Source organism: Salmo salar, chromosome 02 (genome assembly GCF_965601325.2).
Source record: "Salmo salar chromosome 02, fSalSal1, whole genome shotgun sequence".
Classification (NCBI taxonomy): domain Eukaryota; kingdom Metazoa; phylum Chordata; class Actinopteri; order Salmoniformes; family Salmonidae; genus Salmo; species Salmo salar.
In genome coordinates this window covers 15,149,439-15,168,485 of record NC_138292.1, presented here as the reverse complement: position 1 = coordinate 15,168,485, position 19,047 = coordinate 15,149,439, and the positions used below count along the sequence as shown (strand labels likewise).

At 44.7% G+C, this 19,047-nt stretch overlaps 1 protein-coding gene across 3 annotated transcripts in view; it reads left to right on the top strand.

Moving 5' to 3' along the window:
* LOC106585544 (collagen alpha-6(VI) chain) overlaps positions 1 to 19,047 on the top strand; it is a 42,999-nt gene that overhangs the window by 17,273 nt on the left and 6,679 nt on the right. For all 3 annotated transcript variants that reach the window (XM_082960160.1, XM_082960159.1, XM_082960162.1), the window contains exons 5-29: positions 7 to 570; positions 690 to 1,307; positions 1,427 to 1,987; positions 2,141 to 2,698; positions 2,806 to 3,381; positions 3,497 to 4,081; positions 4,302 to 4,651; positions 4,775 to 4,853; positions 4,969 to 5,120; positions 5,764 to 5,856; positions 6,029 to 6,082; positions 6,257 to 6,328; positions 6,941 to 6,967; positions 7,167 to 7,265; positions 13,404 to 13,466; positions 13,801 to 13,866; positions 14,092 to 14,145; positions 14,257 to 14,292; positions 14,471 to 14,533; positions 14,671 to 14,733; positions 14,856 to 14,918; positions 15,577 to 15,639; positions 15,771 to 15,821; positions 16,205 to 16,240; positions 16,372 to 16,434. In XM_082960160.1, coding sequence (XP_082816286.1) covers positions 7 to 570; positions 690 to 1,307; positions 1,427 to 1,987; positions 2,141 to 2,698; positions 2,806 to 3,381; positions 3,497 to 4,081; positions 4,302 to 4,651; positions 4,775 to 4,853; positions 4,969 to 5,120; positions 5,764 to 5,856; positions 6,029 to 6,082; positions 6,257 to 6,328; positions 6,941 to 6,967; positions 7,167 to 7,265; positions 13,404 to 13,466; positions 13,801 to 13,866; positions 14,092 to 14,145; positions 14,257 to 14,292; positions 14,471 to 14,533; positions 14,671 to 14,733; positions 14,856 to 14,918; positions 15,577 to 15,639; positions 15,771 to 15,821; positions 16,205 to 16,240; positions 16,372 to 16,434 — 5,009 coding nt within the window. The remainder of the gene's footprint in view (positions 1 to 6; positions 571 to 689; positions 1,308 to 1,426; positions 1,988 to 2,140; positions 2,699 to 2,805; positions 3,382 to 3,496; positions 4,082 to 4,301; positions 4,652 to 4,774; positions 4,854 to 4,968; positions 5,121 to 5,763; positions 5,857 to 6,028; positions 6,083 to 6,256; positions 6,329 to 6,940; positions 6,968 to 7,166; positions 7,266 to 13,403; positions 13,467 to 13,800; positions 13,867 to 14,091; positions 14,146 to 14,256; positions 14,293 to 14,470; positions 14,534 to 14,670; positions 14,734 to 14,855; positions 14,919 to 15,576; positions 15,640 to 15,770; positions 15,822 to 16,204; positions 16,241 to 16,371; positions 16,435 to 19,047) is intronic.

Genomic DNA, 19,047 nt, shown 5'->3' with positions numbered 1-19,047 from the left:
TTTCAGCTCTGATCCCAAAGTTCTCTGATATCTTCTTCCTGGTGGACAGCAATATGATGCAGGCAGACTACCTGCTGGTCAGAACCCTTCTGATGCGACTGGTCAACCAACTCAACCCGAGCACTAAAACCATGCGCCTGGGTCTGGCCCAGTTTGCCCAGGACACCAAGGTGGAGTTCTTACTGAACACCCACAACACCAAGGAAGAGTACTTGGCAGCTCTCAGGAAATTCAGGCTGCTGCTGCGCCCCAACAGGTCTCGTCACCTGGGCGATGCCCTGGAATACGCCCGTGAACACTTCTTCACTACAGCGTCTGGTGGCCGTAATGAACAAGGCTACCGGCAATTTCTAGTCACGGTGACAGGGGGGGATTCGAAGGATAACGTGATGAAGGTGGCACGTACTATCAAATCTGAAGGGACAACCATTGTGTCCATCGGGTTGGGTGAATCTACACTTCCAGAGCTAAAGTTAATGGCCACCTCGCCATTCTTTTACCAGACTACAAACATCGCCTCTGTGCTAAAGACTGTCTTTGAGACTGAAGAGGTGGTCCCTGTGACTGACGGTAAGGGCATTTGGGGATTTTTGCTGAATTAAGTGAATCTGATCTTTTGTGAAATAATTGCTCATTATACATAAAGGATAACAGATTGCTGTTGACTAACAATTTCCTCTCTATTGCAGATTGCAGTGAATCTTCACTGGCTGACATTGTGTTTATAGTTGACGAGTCTTCAGACAATAGAACTGCAAACTTCCAGCTGGTTCGTGGATTCATCCACAAGATAGTGGACGGCCTAGATATGGACTTCAACAGGGTGAGGGTGGGCATCGTCCTCTATAGCAACAAGGCCTCGGCCCAGGTCTACCTCAACTCCTTCCAAGAAAAAACTAATATCCTTCAGTTCATCAAGATCCTGCCCTTCCGTCGCGGTCTCACATACACTGGCGAGGCCCTGGAGTATGCCAGGGAGAAGATGTTTATCAAGGAGAGGGGCAGCCGGAAAGAACAGGGGGTGCAGCAGGTGGCGATAGTCATCACCGGAAAGTCCCAGGACAACGTAACTTCTCATGCCGCTGCACTGCGCAGAGCTGGCGTCACTGTCTACGCAGTGGGGATCAAGGATGCTGACAAGAACGAGCTGAGACAGATCGCTTCAGATCCCCCTAACAAGCACGTATTACATGTGGACAGCTTTGCCAAGCTCAAGACCCTGGAGAAGAGCCTGAAGAAAAGCGTGTGCTACAACATCCTTAAAAAAGCAGTCAAAGACAACGCAAGAACATACACTGCCAAGCAAAGTGAGATCAAAATGACTGTACCAATGATTCTTGTTGTTTAATTTGTAGAAGAATGTTGATACAGATGTAATGTGGTCTCCGAGATGACACTAGTGCTTTATTTTCTCTTCTGATTCTAGGCTGTTTGCAGACAGATGAAGCAGACATATTCTTTCTGATCGACCACTCAGGGAGTATTGAACCTCCAGACTTTGCTGACATGAAGACATTTATTAACAAATTCATACACACATTCCACATCGGACCGCTTCATGTTCGCGTGGGTGTGGTAAAGTTCTCTGATACCCCAGCTCTTGAGTTTGATTTGACAGACTACCTTGACAAACCTTCAGTGGAGAAAGCAGTGGATGATATCACCCAACTTAGAGGTGGGACAAATACCGGAATAGCGCTGACCTCTATGGGTTCCCACTTTGATCGTGCTAAGGCCACCCGTAGTCACAAGGTTCGCGAGTACCTCATTGTCATCACAGACGGAGAGTCTCAGGACAACGTGAAGGATCAAGCAGCAAAGCTGAGGGCGCAGGGCATCACCATATATGCCATTGGGGTGAAGCAAGCTAACGATACACAGCTGCTGGAGATAGCTGGCAGCCAAGAGAAGAAGTTCTTTGTCAACAACTTTGACGCTCTGAAACCAATAAAAAATGACATCATCACAGATATCTGCTCCCCTGATAGTAAGGCAATCTCTATTGTTTTTAAGTGTTACATCTTATTTATTTTCTGATTTCAGTAAAAATATGAAACACCTTGTCTCTTGCCAGGGATTGATTATGAGCACACATTGAGTTATAACAACGGCTAAATTAATATTTGTTATCTTTTCACAGTTTGCAAGGACATGAAGGGGGACGTCCTCTTCTTGATCGACAGCTCAGGTAGCATCAACAACTTAGACTTCCAGAAGATGAAGGTCTTCATGCAATCCATCATCAACAAATCTGATATAGGCCTGGATAAAGTGCACGTGGGCATCATACAGTTCAGCACCAGTCAACAGGTGATCTTCCCTCTCAACAAGCATAACGATAAGGAAGGCATGTTGCAGGATTTACAAACGATGCAACAGATGGGCGGGGGCACACACACCGGCGAAGCACTGTCCTACACCTCGCAGTTCTTTGACCCACTGAAAGGAGGGCGCACCAACGTGAAGCAGTTCCTGATTGTTGTAACCGATGGTGAGTCGCAGGATGAGGTCAAGTCTCCTGCCAAGAAACTTCAAGACAAGGGTGTGATCATCTACGCTATTGGGGTGGACAATGCCAACAATACACAGTTGCTGGAGATCAGTGGCGCACAGGAGAGGGTCTACTCCGAGAGGGACTTTGATGCACTCAAGGCTTTGGATGGCCAGCTGGCATTGGCAATCTGTGATCCGGAGAGAGGTGAGTGCCACTTGGTTCATGAAACATTACTTAAAAGTAACAATGAGTTCACATTTCTTAGATTTTGACATTGATATTTTCCTCTATCTCTTCTTCTCTTCCACCAGAGTGTGTGAGGACGGAGATCGCAGACATTATTTTCTTGGTGGACAGCTCCACCAGCATCAGCTCAGATAATTTTGACATTATGAAAAACTTCATGATGTCCGTGGTCAATGAAACCTTTGTTGGGGAGAAGCAGACACGCTATGGTCTGATTGTCTTTTCAGACAACCCCGAGTCTAAATTCACACTCAACGAATACAAATCTAAGAGAGACGTCAATAGTGCCATCAAGAAGCTTAGAGAACCCAGTGGAGACACCTACACTGGCAAGGCACTCAAGTATTCCTTGGGTTATTTTGGTGCCCAGTACGGCGGGCGAAAGGCCCTAAATGTCCCCCAGTGGTTGATGGTGATCACAGATGGTGAAGCTACTGACCGCAATAACCTAGCTGGGCCAGCCAAGGAGCTACGGGACAATGGGATCATAGTCTATAGCATCGGAGTGGTTGGAGCAAATAAGCAAGAGCTTGAGCTCATGGCAGGGGACACGAATAAGGTTTTCTTTGTGGATGACTTCCATAAACTAGACACACTGCACAAAAATATTTCCTTTGAATTCTGCCAAACCAGCAAACCAGGTAAGACAGAATGCAACTGTAAAAACATCTAAGCTGAAAGTACAAAGCCTTGTAGCATAAGCATGTTGAAATGAGATGGTTCAACATGATCTGACGTCTTCTCTTCTCCTCTTAGTCTGTGAAAAAACGCAGGGGGATCTGGTCCTGTTGATTGACAGCTCAGGGAGCATCAGCACCAAAGACTTCACTATCATGAAGAAGTTTGCCACAGACCTTGTTTCCAGCTTCAACATTGCAGAGCAGTCCTTCCGGGTGGGGGTCGCCCAGTTTAGCAGTGATCCTAAAAAGGAGTTCTTCTTGAATGAGTATTACACAGAAGCAGAGGTGAGCAAGCTGATAAACAATATGATTCGGATTCCGCACAAAACGAACATCGGAAAGGCCCTGGACTACGTCCGTACGGAGTACTTCCAACCAGCTAGAGGGAGCCGTATCAATGCCAAGGTCTCTCAGAACCTGGTTGTGATCACTGACGGACGTTCACATGATGATATTGTGCATGCAGCAGAGGAGCTCAAGGCCATGAACATTGAGGTCTTTGCCATCGGTATAGGGAACGACCACAAACCTGTTGAGCTCGGGCAAATCACTCTCAACCCGGAAAGGGTCATCTCTGTGCAGGACTTTGCCAGCCTGGACAAGATCAAGAAGAAGGTGGTGGATACTATATGCTCCTCCAAGGTACCAGAAACTCCAGCGGGTGAGTAAACTGTATGCACGTGTTATTTCCTCTGTCTCTCCTGACTCAATGTAAAACCCTCGTCAAAGAATGCTTGTTAGTGTTTGAGAAATTTATTTGAGAAAGCTATTTTACATTGTCTCTCATATTATCCTTGAGTAAACCTAACACATAAAGCTTTTGGACTTGTTAAAGGGGTTCATTTGGATGATAAGTAATAATGAGTGTCTGTGTCCAATAGGCTGCACCATAGACATCGCCATGGGGTTCGATATTACACGCAGGGCCACCGCCCAGGGGCTCTTCGATGGCCAAGCCCAGCTACAGGCCTTCCTGCCACAGATCATCCGCAATGTGTCCAACCTGAAGGGCCTGTGCTGCGTGGCGGGAGATGGTTCCATTGAGACTAACATTGGCTTCCGCGTGGTGGAGCAGAACGGAAAGGTTCTCTACAACTACAACTTCGAGAAGTACGATGAGAAAATTGTGGAGGAGGTTATGGCCCTGCAGACCTCCCAGACAACATACTTCAACTCCTTGCTCCTGCGCTCCTTCGGCGATAAGTTCCAGAAATCTAATGCTGGCGTGAAGGTGGGCCCAAACATTATTTCTCCTGTGTGGTTGATCCCAGAGTCCAACATTTTTCATTTCTTAGCATATTTTGTTGGTTATATCACATTGTAATAACAATGCCACAACTACTTTGTCCTTTAGGTGCTGGTGATCTTCTCAGACGGACTCGATGATGACGTGATGAAACTGGAGCAAGAGTTGGAACTTCTCCGCACTAAAGGTTAAAGAACCAGGGGCAACCCACAGAAACGGACACATTTAAGAACATTCATGAGACAAAAATGAACATTAAAATCAGTTGTACTTTTATCTCTGTCTTCCATGTCACATTTCAGGAAAAGGTATCAACGCCCTGCTTACAGTCGCCTTAGAAGGGGTCCAAAATGCCAACCTTCTTCAGATGGTGGAGTTTGGGCGAGGATTCGGCTACAAGCAGCCGCTCAACATTGGCATGCACAATTTGGGAAACACCCTGTTGACACAAATAGTAAGTGGTTCATCATTTTGTGACAACAGAATCAGAACAACCCTTTTAGTTGTGTCTCCCTGTGTTGTAGTAATACTGTATGTCACTTAGACTGGCTAAGACTCTTTGGGCTGACATGTAAGTCCTTTATGTCTCTATCTACAGTAATTCCATTTCCAGTCATATTCCCAGCTGTAAGGATAGAGAAGTATTTCTGATATGTCTGAGTATTTTGGGTCATACTGTACAATGACAAATGTTTTGTTTAGAAAAGGGGATTACGTGACGTTGTTGAAGAATGTCAGGATGTCAGAAATGACAGAAAGGAATTGTGTTCCTGTTTCGGCATTTCAGGTTGGAAGTATCAAAACTAGAACTCTGGGGTCATGGGAAATAGGATATAGTACACCATGAAATAGAGTCGTCACTTGCTAGAAATGTACTTAGCAGCAGGAGCCACTGGAGACAAGAAAAACAGAGCAGTGACATTATTGGTTGTTTTTAGATTGGATTTTGAGATGAGTACCTCCAAAGGTGTCTCCAATTATGAGGGTATGTCAACAAATGACATATTGGATTTCATAACACATTGTCACATTCTCTCTTTCTCTCCCACTCTCTCCTTCTCCCCCTCTTTCTTCCCCGTCTCCCTTTCTCCCTCCAGGACACAGTGGCTGAGAGGGAGTGCTGCAATGTGATGTGTAAGTGCACCGGACATGAGGGTATCCGTGGCAACAGAGGACGCCCAGGCACAAAGGTGAGGCCCTCTGAGCCTTCTTTATAAAATTATACAGTGTTTAAGATGTGACGTGACACAGTAATTGAACACTGTTAAAATACTGTAAAGAAGATATGGGTCTATGTACTTCATCAGTCCTCCCTTTGCCAGTTTCAGTTTCCTCATTTGCTCTTCGTTTCTCTTCTTACAGAGTCAGCCAGGACTGAAAGGACACCCTGGCTTCCCTGGCGAGGAGGGGGGAATTGTAAGTGTGTGTTTTCAGGGAGGGAAGAATAATTCTCAGTGTGGTAATCAGACATCTGACAAATCAAAACGTATTAATCGTGGATGGTGGGCAAGGTCTACAAGTCAGTTTAATAACCTGTGACCTGTGACCTTAAAACCAATGACCTTGTCCTCTCTCTCTGATTTCCCACAGGGCGAGAGAGGTCCACCAGGTCCCACTGGCCCACAGGGACTACAGGGCTGTCCTGGGAGGAGAGGCCTCAAGGTGAGCAGATGGACTACTGACCAACCAGAAATCTATGTTTATAGACCGTCTGGTCTGGAATGTTACCCATTGGATGTCTTTCCGACATCTGCTTTTAGATCACAGGTTACCATGACCCCGTGTTAGGGGTGTGTACGGAGGCGAAAGTCAGATGCAGGAGATCAGAGTGTAGTAAACAGGCGCACTTTAATTCCGGGCCAAAAACGACAGCACATAAAATCATAAACGTGCCAAAAACACGGAACATAACAAAAGTATGGCGCCTGACAATATCCACATAACAATAAACAATTACACAGAAAGACATGGAGGGGAACAGAGGACTAAATACATGCAGTGTGATTATGGAATGAAAACCAGGTGTGTAAGGAACAAGACAAAACAAATGGACATATGAGAAATGGAGCGGTGATGGCTAGAAAGCCGGTGACATCGATCGCCGAACGCCGCCCGAAACAAGGACAGGAGCCGACTTCGTTGGAAGTCGTGACACCCGGGGGAATTTACCTGTCCAAAATAATCTCATCAAATCTGACCTCTGAACCATGACACAGTGCAGTTACCTGTCTAAAATAATCTCATCTAATCTGATCTCTGACTGTTTTTTTACAGGGCTCAAGAGGCTACAGAGGGGACAGGGTAAGTGTATGAAGCTGTTGATACCACATTCACACAGCTAAATGTAGTGTACGGTAGAAACATTTCTATGTGCAGTATACTAGGTATTATGTCTTAACCAATGGAAAACCAGGTTCACCATGGTGCTTTCTTTTTTTCATTGTGTGGATGTAAACGTCTGCTGTTGTGTTGTGAATCAGTGTGCACATTACCATGGCAGGGTGATGATGGAGACCATGGCCTTGATGGGGTTGACGGTGAACAGGGTCTGATTGGAACAGCTGGAGCTGCAGGAGAGAGAGGAAACCCAGGAAGACCAGTAAACACATTTTCTCATTCTACATATATTTTGCCCAAAAACTACTCCTAGGTCACTGATATACTACTTCTATGTCATTGATATACTACTCCTATGTCACCAATATCCTACTCCTATGTCACCAATATCCTACTCCTATGTCACCAATATCCTACTCCCATGTCACCAATATACTACTCCCATGTCACCAATATACTACTCCAATGTCACCAATATACAGTGGGGGAAAAAAGTATTTAGTCAGCCACCAATTGTGCAACTTCTCCCACTTAAAAAGATGAGAGAGGCCTGTAATTTTCATCATAGGTACACTTCAACGATGACAGACAAAATTAGAAAAAAAATCCAGAAAATCACATTGTAGGATTTTTTATGAATTTATTTGCAAATTATGGTGGAAAATAAGTATTTGGTCAATAACAAAAGTCTATCTCAATACTTTCTTATATACCCTTTGTTGGCAATGACACAGGTCAAACGTTTTCTGTAAGTCTTCACAAGGTTTTCACACACTGTTGCTGGTATTTTGGCCCATTCCGCCATGCAGATCTCCTCTAGAGCAGTGATGTTTTGGGGCTGTCGCTGGGCAACACTGACTTTCAACTCCCTCCAAAGATTTTCTATGGGGTTGAGATCTGGAGACTGGCTAGGCCACTCCAGGACCTTGAAATGCTTCTTACGAAGCCACTCCTTTGTTGCCCGGGCGGTGTGTTTGGGATCATTGTCATGCTGAAAGACCCAGCCATGTTTCGTCTTCAATGCCCTTGCTGATGGAAGGAGGTTTTCACTCAAAATCTCACGATACATGGCCCCACTCATTCTTTCCTTTACACGGATCAGTCGTCCTGGTCCCTTTGCAGAAAAACAGCCACAAAGCATGATGTTTCCACCCCCATGCTTCACAGTAGGTATGGTGTTCTTTGGATGCAACTCAGCATTCTTTGTCCTCCAAACACGACGAGTTGAGTTTTTACCAAAAAGTTCTATTTTGGTTTCATCTGACCATATGACATTCTCCCAATCCTCTTCTGGATCATCCAAATGCTCTCTAGCAAACTTCAGATGGGCCTGGACATGTACTAGCTTAAGCAGGGGGACACGTCTGGCACTGCAGGATTTGAGTCCCTGGCGGCGTAGTGTGTTACTGATGGTAGGCTTTGTTACTTTGGTCCCAGCTCTCTGCAGGTCATTCACTAGGTCCCCCCGTGTGGTTCTGGGATTTTTGCTCACCGTTCTTGTGATAATTTTGACCCCTCGGGGTGAGATCTTTCGTGGAGCCCCAGATCGAGGGAGATTATCAGTGGTCTTGTATGTCTTCCATTTCCTAATAATTGCTCCCACAGTTGATTTCTTCAAACCAAGCTGCTTACCTATTGCAGATTCAGTCTTCCCAGCCTGGTGCAGGTCTACAATTTTGTTTCTGGTGTCCTTTGACAGCTCTTTGGTCTTGGCCATAGTGGAGTTTGGAGTGTGACTGTTTGAGGTTGTGGACAGGTGTCTTTTATACTGATAACAAGTTCAAACAGGTGCCATTAATACAGGTAACGAGTGGAGGACAGAGGAGCCTCTTAAAGAAGAAGTTACAGGTCTGTGAGACCCAGAAATCTTGCTTGTTTGTAGGTGACCAAATACTTATTTTCCACCATAATTTGCAAATAAATTCATTAAAAATCCTACAATGTGATTTTCTGGATTTTTTTTCTCATTTTGTCTGTCATAGCTGACGTGTACCTATGATGAAAATTACAGGCCTCTCTCATCTTTTTAAGTGGGAGAACTTGCACAATTGGTGGCTGACTAAATACTTTTTTCCCCCACTGTATATGGATGTTAAATTTTACTTTATGGGTTGGTTATGTAGGCTTCTTCTAACCCATCTCTTTCTACTACATATAATAATACGATTCAATTATATTTTTACATTAAAAGTCTATCAGAATTCCAGTCATTCCAATAAATGTTATGCCCCTTGATCTTCAAGAATAGGACTTGGAAATATGGAAGTATAGATTAGCCAAATTGTTTTATCTGAGCATGACCCCAAAATGAAGGACTTATTAGACAGCCCTACTCTGTTGTTTATTATTTTGTTGTCATGGAGGACTGATTGGGCTCATTGATTTGAGTTGAAAGATAAATTCTTCGCTCATGGAATTGCATGCTTTGAGCACTACTGAAAAGTGCAATTTACATGGGAAAAATGAATGCCATATGCTGCATTTGCTATAGGCCTATTGTTTACCTTTTTGTTGGTGACACTTGGATATCTTGATAATATGCAGATGTTTAAATGGCAAATCCACAGATGAAACAATAATAAAACGGTTGCCCCGCCTCTGTTTTGGTAAAAAGCTAAGGGATGGTCCTGGAGAATATTTTAAATAAAAAATAAATAAAAATGTATTTCACCTTTATTTAACCAGGTAGGCAAGTTGAGAACAAGTTCTCATTTACAATTGCGACCTGGCCAAGATAAAGCAAAGCAGTTCGACACATACAACAACACTGGTACAGCCTCAGCGTTCACAGTAAAACAGTGAAATAAAGCTGGTACAGCCTCAGTGTTCACCGTAAAACAGTGAAATAAAGCTGGTACAGCCTCAGCGTTCACAGTAAAACAGTCAAATAAAGCTGGTACAGCCTCAGCGTTCACAGTAAAACAGTCAAATAAAGCTGGTACAGCCTCAGCGTTCACAGTAAAACAGTCAAATAAAGCTGGTACAGCGTCAGGGTTCACAGTAAAACAGTCAAATAAAGCTGGTACAGCCTCAGGGTTCACAGTAAAACAGTCAAATAAAGCTGGTACAGCCTCAGGGTTCACAGTAAAACAGTCAAATAAAGCTGGTACAGCCTCAGCGTTCACAGTAAAACAGCCAAATAAAGCTGGTACAGCCTCAGTGTTCACAGTAACAGGACAGGTAGTCCTGAGGCAAGGTCCTAGGGCTCAGGTCCTCCGAGAGAGAGAAAGAAAGAAAGAAAGAGAATTAGAGAGAGCATACTTAAATTCACACAGGACACCGGATAAGACAGGAGAAATACTCCAGATAGAACAAACTGACCCTAGCCCCCCGACACATAAACTAATGCAGCATAAATACTGGAGGCTGAGACAGGAGAGGTCAGGAGACATTGTGGCCCCATCCGATGAAACCTCCAGACAGGGCCAAACAGGCAGGATATAACCCCACCCACTTTGCCAAAGCACAGCCCCCACACCACTAGAGGGATATCTTCAACCACCAACTTACCGTCCTGAGACAAGGCTGAGTATAGCCCACAAAGATCTCCGCCACGGCACAACCCAAGGGGGGGCGCCAACCCAGACAGGAAGATCACATCAGTGACTCAACCCACTCAAGTGATGCGACCCCTCCTAGGGACGGCATGGAAGAACACCAATAAGCCAGTGACTCAGCCCCTGTAATAGGGTTAGAGGCAGAGAAATACACAACATAGAAAAACCATAGAAATACAAAACATAGAACAATACCCCAAAACCCTGACAACACAAAACAAACACACCCCTGCCACTCCCTGACCAAACTACAATAACAAATAACCCCTTATACTGGTCAGGACGTGACAGTACCCCCCCCCCCCCCCCCCCCAAAGGTGCATACCCCGGATGCACCTGAAACAAAAACGAACAAAACAATAACCCACAACAAAAAACCCAAAACTACAGGGGAGGGAAGGGAGGGTGGCCACCGTCACCGACGGTGCTTCTGCAACACCCCCCCTTCCCAAATACTCCCCCCTACGGAGGTGGCTCAGGAGCGGGACGCAGACCCCGCTCCACCACTGGCTCACCCCACTTTAATGGTGTCTCTAGAGTGAGGTCCCTCTCCATCGACCCCGGACTGGGGACCCTCACAACGGGCGACTCTGGCTGCGCCGGACTGGCGGGTGACTCTGGCTGTGCCAGACTGGCGGGCGACTCTGGCTGCGCCGGACTGGCGGGCCACTCTGGCTGCGCCGGACTGTCGGGCCACTCACTCGGTTCCGGACTGTAGGCCGTCTCTCTACGGGGCACTGTCGCCGGAAGCTCTGGACGGGGTACTGTCGTCGGAAGCGCTGGACGGGGACTGTGCACTGCAAGCCTAGTGCGTGGGGCTAGCTTAGGAGGCGCCAGCCTAAGGACATGCACCACAGGGCTAGTGCGAGGAGCAGGAGCAGGACGAGCTGGACTGGGCTGACGCACTGGAGGCCTGGTGCGTGGTGCTGGCTTTGGAGGCGCCAGACTAGAGACATGCACCTCAGGTCTAGTGCGAGGAGCAGGAACTGGATACACCGGGCCATGAGTAGGCACTGGAGGTCTGGAGCGCACCTCCTGCACAACCCGTCCTGGCTGGATGGTAATAGTAGCCCTGCATGAGCGGAGTGCTGGCACAGGGCGAACTGGGCTGTGCAGAGGCCTGATGGCTGCCGTGCGTAGAGCAGGCGTAGGGTAGCCTGGGCCTAGGAGGCGCACTGGTGGCAAGATGTGCTGCGCAGGCATCCTCCTTCCAGGCTGGATGCCCACTCTAGCACAGCACTTGCGAGGGGCTGGGATCACTCGCACCGGACTGTGCGTGCGCATGGGCGAGATCGTGCGCACTTCCGCATACACCGGCGCTCTCCTCGCCACACGCTCCCCATAATAATCACGGGGAGTTGGCTTAGGGCTCACCCTTGGCCCAGCCAAACTACCCGTGTGCCCCCCCCAAAAAATGTATTGGGGATGCCTCTCATACTGTCCAATCGGCGCGTATAATGCCTCATAACGGCGCCGCTCCGCCTTGGCTGCCTCCAGCTCCTCCTTAGGACGACGGTATTCACCAGCCTGGTGCCATGGTCCAGCCCCGTCCAGAATTTCCTCCCATGTCCACGATTCCAGATAGCTCCTCTCCAGCTCCTTTTGTGGTGGGAAGTTCTGTAACGGCCGTCGTAAGGATTGGACCAAAATGCAGCGGGTACGTGAATGCTCATAATACTTTTATTAGAACACTACACAAAACAAGAAAATGAACGACAGCTAGACAGTATTGCAGGCTAACAACAGCAGTACAACAACAACTTCCCACAAAAGACAGGTGAAAAAAGGGCTACCTAAGTATGACTCCCAGTCAGCAACAACGATGTACAGCTGTTCCTGATTGAGAGCCATACCAGGCCAACACAAAGAAATACACAACATAGAAAACCATAGAAATACAAAACATAGAACAATACCCCAAAATCCCGACAACACAAAACAAACACACTCCCGCCACACCCTGACCAAACTACAATAACAAATAACCCCTTATACTGGTCAGGACGTGACAAAGGGCGGTTCGTTGCTCCAGAGCCTTTCCATTCACATTCACACTCCTGGGCCAGACTACACTCAATCATAGGACCTACTGAAGAGATGAGTCTTCAGTAAAGACTGTGTCTCTCACATAGGTAGGCAGACCATTCTATAAAAATTGAGCTCTATAGGAGAAAGCCCTGCCTCCAGCTGTTTGCTTAGAAATTGTAGGGACAATTAGGAGCCCTGGGTCTTGTGACCGTAGCGTACGTGTAGGTATGTACGGCAGGACCAAATCAGAAAGATAGGTAGGAGCATGCCCATGTAATGATTTGTAGGTTAGCAGTAAAACCTTGAAATCAGCCCTTGCCTTAACAGGAAGCCAGTGTAGGGAGGCTAGCACTGGAGTAATATGATCAAACTTTTTGGTTCTAGTCAGGATTCTAGCAGCTGTATTTAGCACTAACTGAAGTTTATTTAGTGCTTTATCCTTGTAGCTGGAAAGTAGAGCATTGCAGTATACTACTCCTATGTCACCAATATACTACTCCTATGTCACCAGTATACTACTCCTATGTCACTAATATCGTTCTCCTGTCATTTATATCATTCTCATATGTCACCAATATACTACGCCTACGTCACCAATATACTACTCCTATGTCACCAATATACTACTCCTATGTCACCAATATACTACTCCTATGTCACCAATATACTACGCCTACGTCACCAATATACTACTCCTATGTCACCAATATACTACTCCTATGTCACTAATATCATTCTCCTATGTCCCCAATATCCTACTCTTACTCGATTCTCTTCTCTAATGTCTAATCTTTTGATGGTGGGTTTTCTTGCAGGGCAACAGCGGCCTCATAGGAGAGCCAGGAGTGAAGGGGCAGCGTGGACTTAGAGGTGACCCTGTAAGTCACATAAACTATGGATGTCATTTAACAGTGCAAATGATTTACGATGGCTCAGGGACCAGTATCTGCTGGTTTTAGGTTTTCCTTTCAATTAAGATCTAGATAACCAGATGAGGGGAGTTCCTCACTAATTAGTGACCTTAATTTATCAATCAAGTACAAAAAAATCTGCAGACTCGGAATGAGTTTGGAATGAGTTTGGAATGAGTTTGGAATGAGTTTGGAATGAGTTTGGAATGAGTTTGACAGTTGTGGTTTAGACTGTAACGAATGCAGTGTTTCAATATCTTATTTTCTAACTGCTACTAAAAGTTAGTCTCTGGTCTTCTAGGGAGACTCTGGAGTGGACAGCATTGTCGCGGGTCCCAAAGGAGGAAGGGGAAACCCAGGACTACCGGTATGTAGCATGTAGTTGGCCACTGTCGATGTACTGATCTAAGAATCAAAATCGCTTATTCACCAAGTTCATTTGCAAGTACCAGATCATTTTGACTGTCTCTTTCTAGTGAGTAAAGCTGGATTATTCACTTACCGTCCTGGAGGGTGACAACACTGCTGTTATTCTCATCCTCTCTCCCTCAAACACACTCCTTTTCTCTCGTCTTCCTTTCCACACTGACAGGGAGACCCAGGAGAAGAGGGCGGCCGAGCAGAAAGTGGAATCGTCGGAAACCCAGTGAGCGAAGTTTCATTTCTGCTAAGCTGTCCTTGTCCTGTTACACTGATGTTGTCCCATGTTTTTGGTCAATTGTCACGTGATGATTATGTCCTGTGTCCTGCTTTCTAGGGTCCTAAAGGAAGAAGAGGTCTCCCTGGTCCAAATGTACAGTAGGCAGCATTATCAACAAAGCTACTTCATGAATAACAGTCCCTAGGATTACTATCTATATTTATGTACCCATTAGTATGTTCTTTGTGTGTGTGTGTGTGTGTGTGTGTGTGTGTGTGTGTGTGTGTGTGTGTGTGTGTGTGTGTGTGTGTGTGTGTGTGTGTGTGTGTAGGGAACACCAGGGGATCCAGGAGATGTAGGCCTCCAAGGAATTCCTGGCCCTTCTGGACCACAGGTAAGTAATATATACCCATTCCCCTCATCCACAACTCCACAGTAATGCTACTACTGATGCACCTCTCTAGCATTTGGAACAGTCCTCCCAATACCACAGATACTGTTGCTGAACATGTTTCTCTCCTGTGTGCATAGGGTATAAGAGGAGACTCGGGCCAGCCCGGACCCAGGGGCCTGCAGGGTTTACCTGGACCTCAGGTCAGTTTTCTTACCGTTCTATTTCCATCCCATCTGACCACATTGAGGATGCCTGATACATAAATCCTACTGTTATGCGATGTTGACATGTAATGACGGCGTATGAATGGCTTTTCCCTCAGGGCACACCTGGAACTATGGGTGGCAAAGGATCAACAGGAAGACGAGGGATGAATGGACAGAAAGTGCGTTGCCTTTGTTCGAAATTTGTTATTCATCAATAACACAAACTCCAAAGCAAATCAGGGGGAGAAAAATAGGTTTATTTGAGAAGGATAAATCAAGATGTTATGCTGGGAGGTAGATGTTCAGATGTTCAGTCTCCCCTGTCCTCAGCTTTTCCCCACTGAACAAAGGAACAGGATTCAATTTATAACCCCCCATCCTAGCCTAGGGTTGACCAATCAGAAGTCCTTGCAGTACAACTAGGCCAATGGCCAAATAACCAGTATCCTGCCCCAGACTCCATGTACAGAACGTAGCACACGTCACTCTGAGTTCACCAGTGACATTCCACAGATTCTAAACAGATGTTGAACTGAAACCCAACTCCTATTTATAATTCCCTATTGACCATTAGGACTTTTAGTACTCTCGTCCTCTCAAACCCTCAAACTCTGCATTGTGTATTTATCTTCAAAATATTCTTATACCTTTGACCTACAGTTATATAATACATTACAATACAAAACATTAGCCATCTTGGTAGGACAATTTACCAGGACTGCAGAGCAGCTGAAACATATTACATATAGACACATAAAATGTATATATAAAAATATGCTTGTAAAATAATGTTTTATAGCCATTCTTCCAACCCAATACTGTGTGGTCTCCTCACAGGGCCAACCTGGGGACCCCGGAGTCAACGGAGCCCTTGGAACACTTGGGCCAAGAGGGATGCCGGTAAGGTGTTGCCTTGTCATTACACATTTTACCTGCATGCACACACACATGCTGTACACACACTGCAAGACTGTATGTGTTTGTAAGGTCATGTCAGCATGGGACATGATGGTGTGTTTTCTTTAATACAGGGTCTTGATGGTAGTGACGGCCATGGACCTCCTGGACCCCAGGGAATGAAGGTAAGGTACACTTACTCAGTACTCAGATCAACAGCTGCTGTCCATAGACATCATAGTAGTTGATGAGGTTTTCCACTTTGGAAAATATTGTTAATGTACTTAGTAGATTATAAATAAAATGTCTCTTTTCATCTAAATGATGGTCGACTGACCGAAAGCTCAGCTAAATGAAATAAATGTGCATCTGACTGTGCATTTTCCTACTTCTCTAGTTTCATCTTACTCCTCCAGCACCTTCACTAATCAGATCTGGTTGTGTGCTAGATTCTGCCTATTATCTTTTCATTCAAATGAAAGGATTTTAATATACAGTAGATTTGTATTACAGACATGTTTGATGGACACTAATAAATAATTCCTTGTGTTTTGTGTTTACTTTAAAGGGAGAGCCTGGTTTCCATGGTTACCCTGGATTACAGGTCAGTTATTGATCTAAAATCTCCCCTTTCAGAATGGATAAGAGAACAAGGCTGGAATCCAATCATGACACATTGCATTCTGAAGCTCACAAAAAGTAAACAATCCCTTTTTCCTGTAATGTCATCTTCAGGGTGATAGTGGTGATTTTGGAGTCAAAGGAGGTCCAGGCCCCAAAGGAAACCGAGGCAGAGGGGTGAGACTCACACACACTATCACTAGAAGACCCTAGAGCGCTCTGTTGCACATGCATTGCTGCAATTGTTAAGTCAATACCGCTAAGTCTTTAGTGCCCAGAACGGTCACACTTTATTTGGATAATCCCAGTGTACAAAACATTGACACCTGCTTTTTCCGTGACATAGACTGACCAGGTGAATCCAGGTGAAAGCTATGATCCCTTATTGATGTCACTTGTTAAATCCACTTAAATCAGTGAAAATGAAGGGGAGGAGACAGGTTGAAGAAGGATTTTTAAGCCTCGAGACATGGATTGTGCATGTGTGCCATTCAGAGGGTGAATGGGCAAGACAAAAGATGTAATTGCCTTTGGACAGGGTATGGTAGTATGTGTCAGGAACTGCAATGCTGCTGGGGTTTTCAAGCTCAACAGTTTCCTGTGTGTATGAAGAATGGTCCACTTCCCAAAGGACATCCAGTCTACTTGACACAACTGAAGGAAGCATTGGAGTCAACATGGGCCAGCATCCCTGTGGAACGCTTTCGACACCTTGTAGTGTCCATGCCCCGACGAATGGAGGCTGTTCTGAGGGTGAAAGGGGGTGCAACTCTGTTTTGTACACTCAGTGTAGATGCTCTACAGATGGTCATACTATTAACAAAATATCTATTGATAAGCAACTGCTTGTTAAGGTTACAGTTAGGGCTAGGGTTAGGTTTTGATATAGGGTTAGGGTAAGGGTTAGTTTTAGAATAAGGGTTAGGGTAAGGGTTAGTTTTAGAATAAGGGTTAGGGTAAGGGTTAGTTTTAGAATAAGGATTAGGGTTAGGTTTTGATATAGGGTTAGGGTAAGGGTTAGTTTTAGAATAAGGGTTAGGGTAGGGTAAGGGTTAGTTTTAGAATAAGGGTTAGGGTTAGGTTTTGATATAGGGTTAGGGTAAGGGTTAGTTTTAGAATAAGGGTTAGGGTAAGGGTTAGTTTTAGAATAAGGGTTAGAATAAGGGTTAGAATAAGGGTTAGTTTTAGAATAAGGGTTAGGGTAGGGTAAGGGTTAGTTTTAGAATAAGGGTTAGGGTTAGGTTTTGATATAGGGTTAGGGTAAGGGTTCGTTTTAGAATAAGGGTTAGGGTAAGGGTTAGTTTTAGAATAAGGGTTAGGGTAAGGGTTAGGTTTTGATATAGGGTTAGGGTAAGGGTTAGTTTTAGAATAAGGGTTAGGGTTAGGTTTTGATATAGGGTTAGGGTAAGGGTTAGTTTTAGAATAAGGGTTAGGGTAAGGGTTAGGTTTTGATATAGGGTTAGGGTAAGGGTTAGTTTTAGAATAAGGGTTAGGGTTAGGTTTTGATATAGGGTTAGGGTAAGGGTTAGTTTTAGAATAAGGGTTAGGGTAAGGGTTAGGTTTTGATATAGGGTTAGGGTAAGGGTTAGTTTTAGAATAAGGGTTAGGGTTAGGTTTTGATATAGGGTTAGGGTAAGGGTTAGTTTTAGAATAAGGGTTAGGGTTAGGGTAAGGGTTAGTTTTAGAATAAGGGTTAGGCTAAGGGTTAGTTTTAGAATAAGGGTTAGGGTTAGTTTTAGAATTAGGGTTAGGGTAAGGGTTAGTTTTAGAATAAGGGTTAGGGTTAGGGTTAGTTTTAGAATAAGGGTTAGGGTAAGGGTTATTTTAGAATAAGGGTTAGGGTAAGGGTTAGTTTTAGAATAAGGGTTAGGGTTAGTTTTAGAATAAGGGTTAGGGTAAGTTTTAGAATAAGGGTTAGGGTAAGGGTTAGTTTTAGAATAAGGGTTAGGGTAAGGGTTAGTTTTAGAATAAGGGTTAGGGTAAGGGTTAGTTTTAGAATAAGGGTTAGGGTAAGGGTTAGTTTTAGAATTAGGGTTAGGGTTAGGGTTAGTTTTAGAATAAGGGTTAGGGTAAGGGTTATTTTAGAATAAGGGTTAGGGTAAGGGTTAGTTTTAGAATAAGGGTTAGGGTTAGTTTTAGAATAAGGGTTAGGGTAAGTTTTAGAATAAGGGTTAGGGTAAGGGTTAGTTTTAGAATAAGGGTTAGGGTAAGGGTTAGTTTTAGAATAAGGGTTAGGGTAAGGGTTAGTTTTAGAATAAGGGTTAGGGTAAGGGTTAGTTTTAGAATAAGGGTTAGGGTAAGGGTTAGTTTTAGAATAAGGGTCAGGATAAGGGTTAGTTTTAGAATAAGGGTTAGGGTAAGGGTTAGTTTTAGAATAAGGGTTAGGGTAAGGGTTAGTTTTAGAATAAGGGTTAGGGTAAGGGTTAGTTTTAGAATAAGGGTTAGGGTAAGGGTTAGTTTTAGAATAAGGGTTAGGGTAAGGGTTAGTTTTAGAATAAGGGTTAGGGTAAGGGTTAGTTTTAGAATAAGGGTTAGGGTAAGGGTTAGTTTTAGAATAAGGGTTAGGGTAAGGGCTTGGGTTAGTGGATAGTTAGTTGATATGTTGTTGACAGTTATTGAACATCTACAAACCATCTTCGTGGGACTAAAGTGTCACCCTCCAGAACTGTATATACTCACACATAGACACTCTGACTCAATTATAGAGATTCTAACACTGCTTATATTCTCAGGTGTTGTACTTCAAACCTTGTGATTTTCGCTTGGGCCACAGGTACTAATATGTGTTGA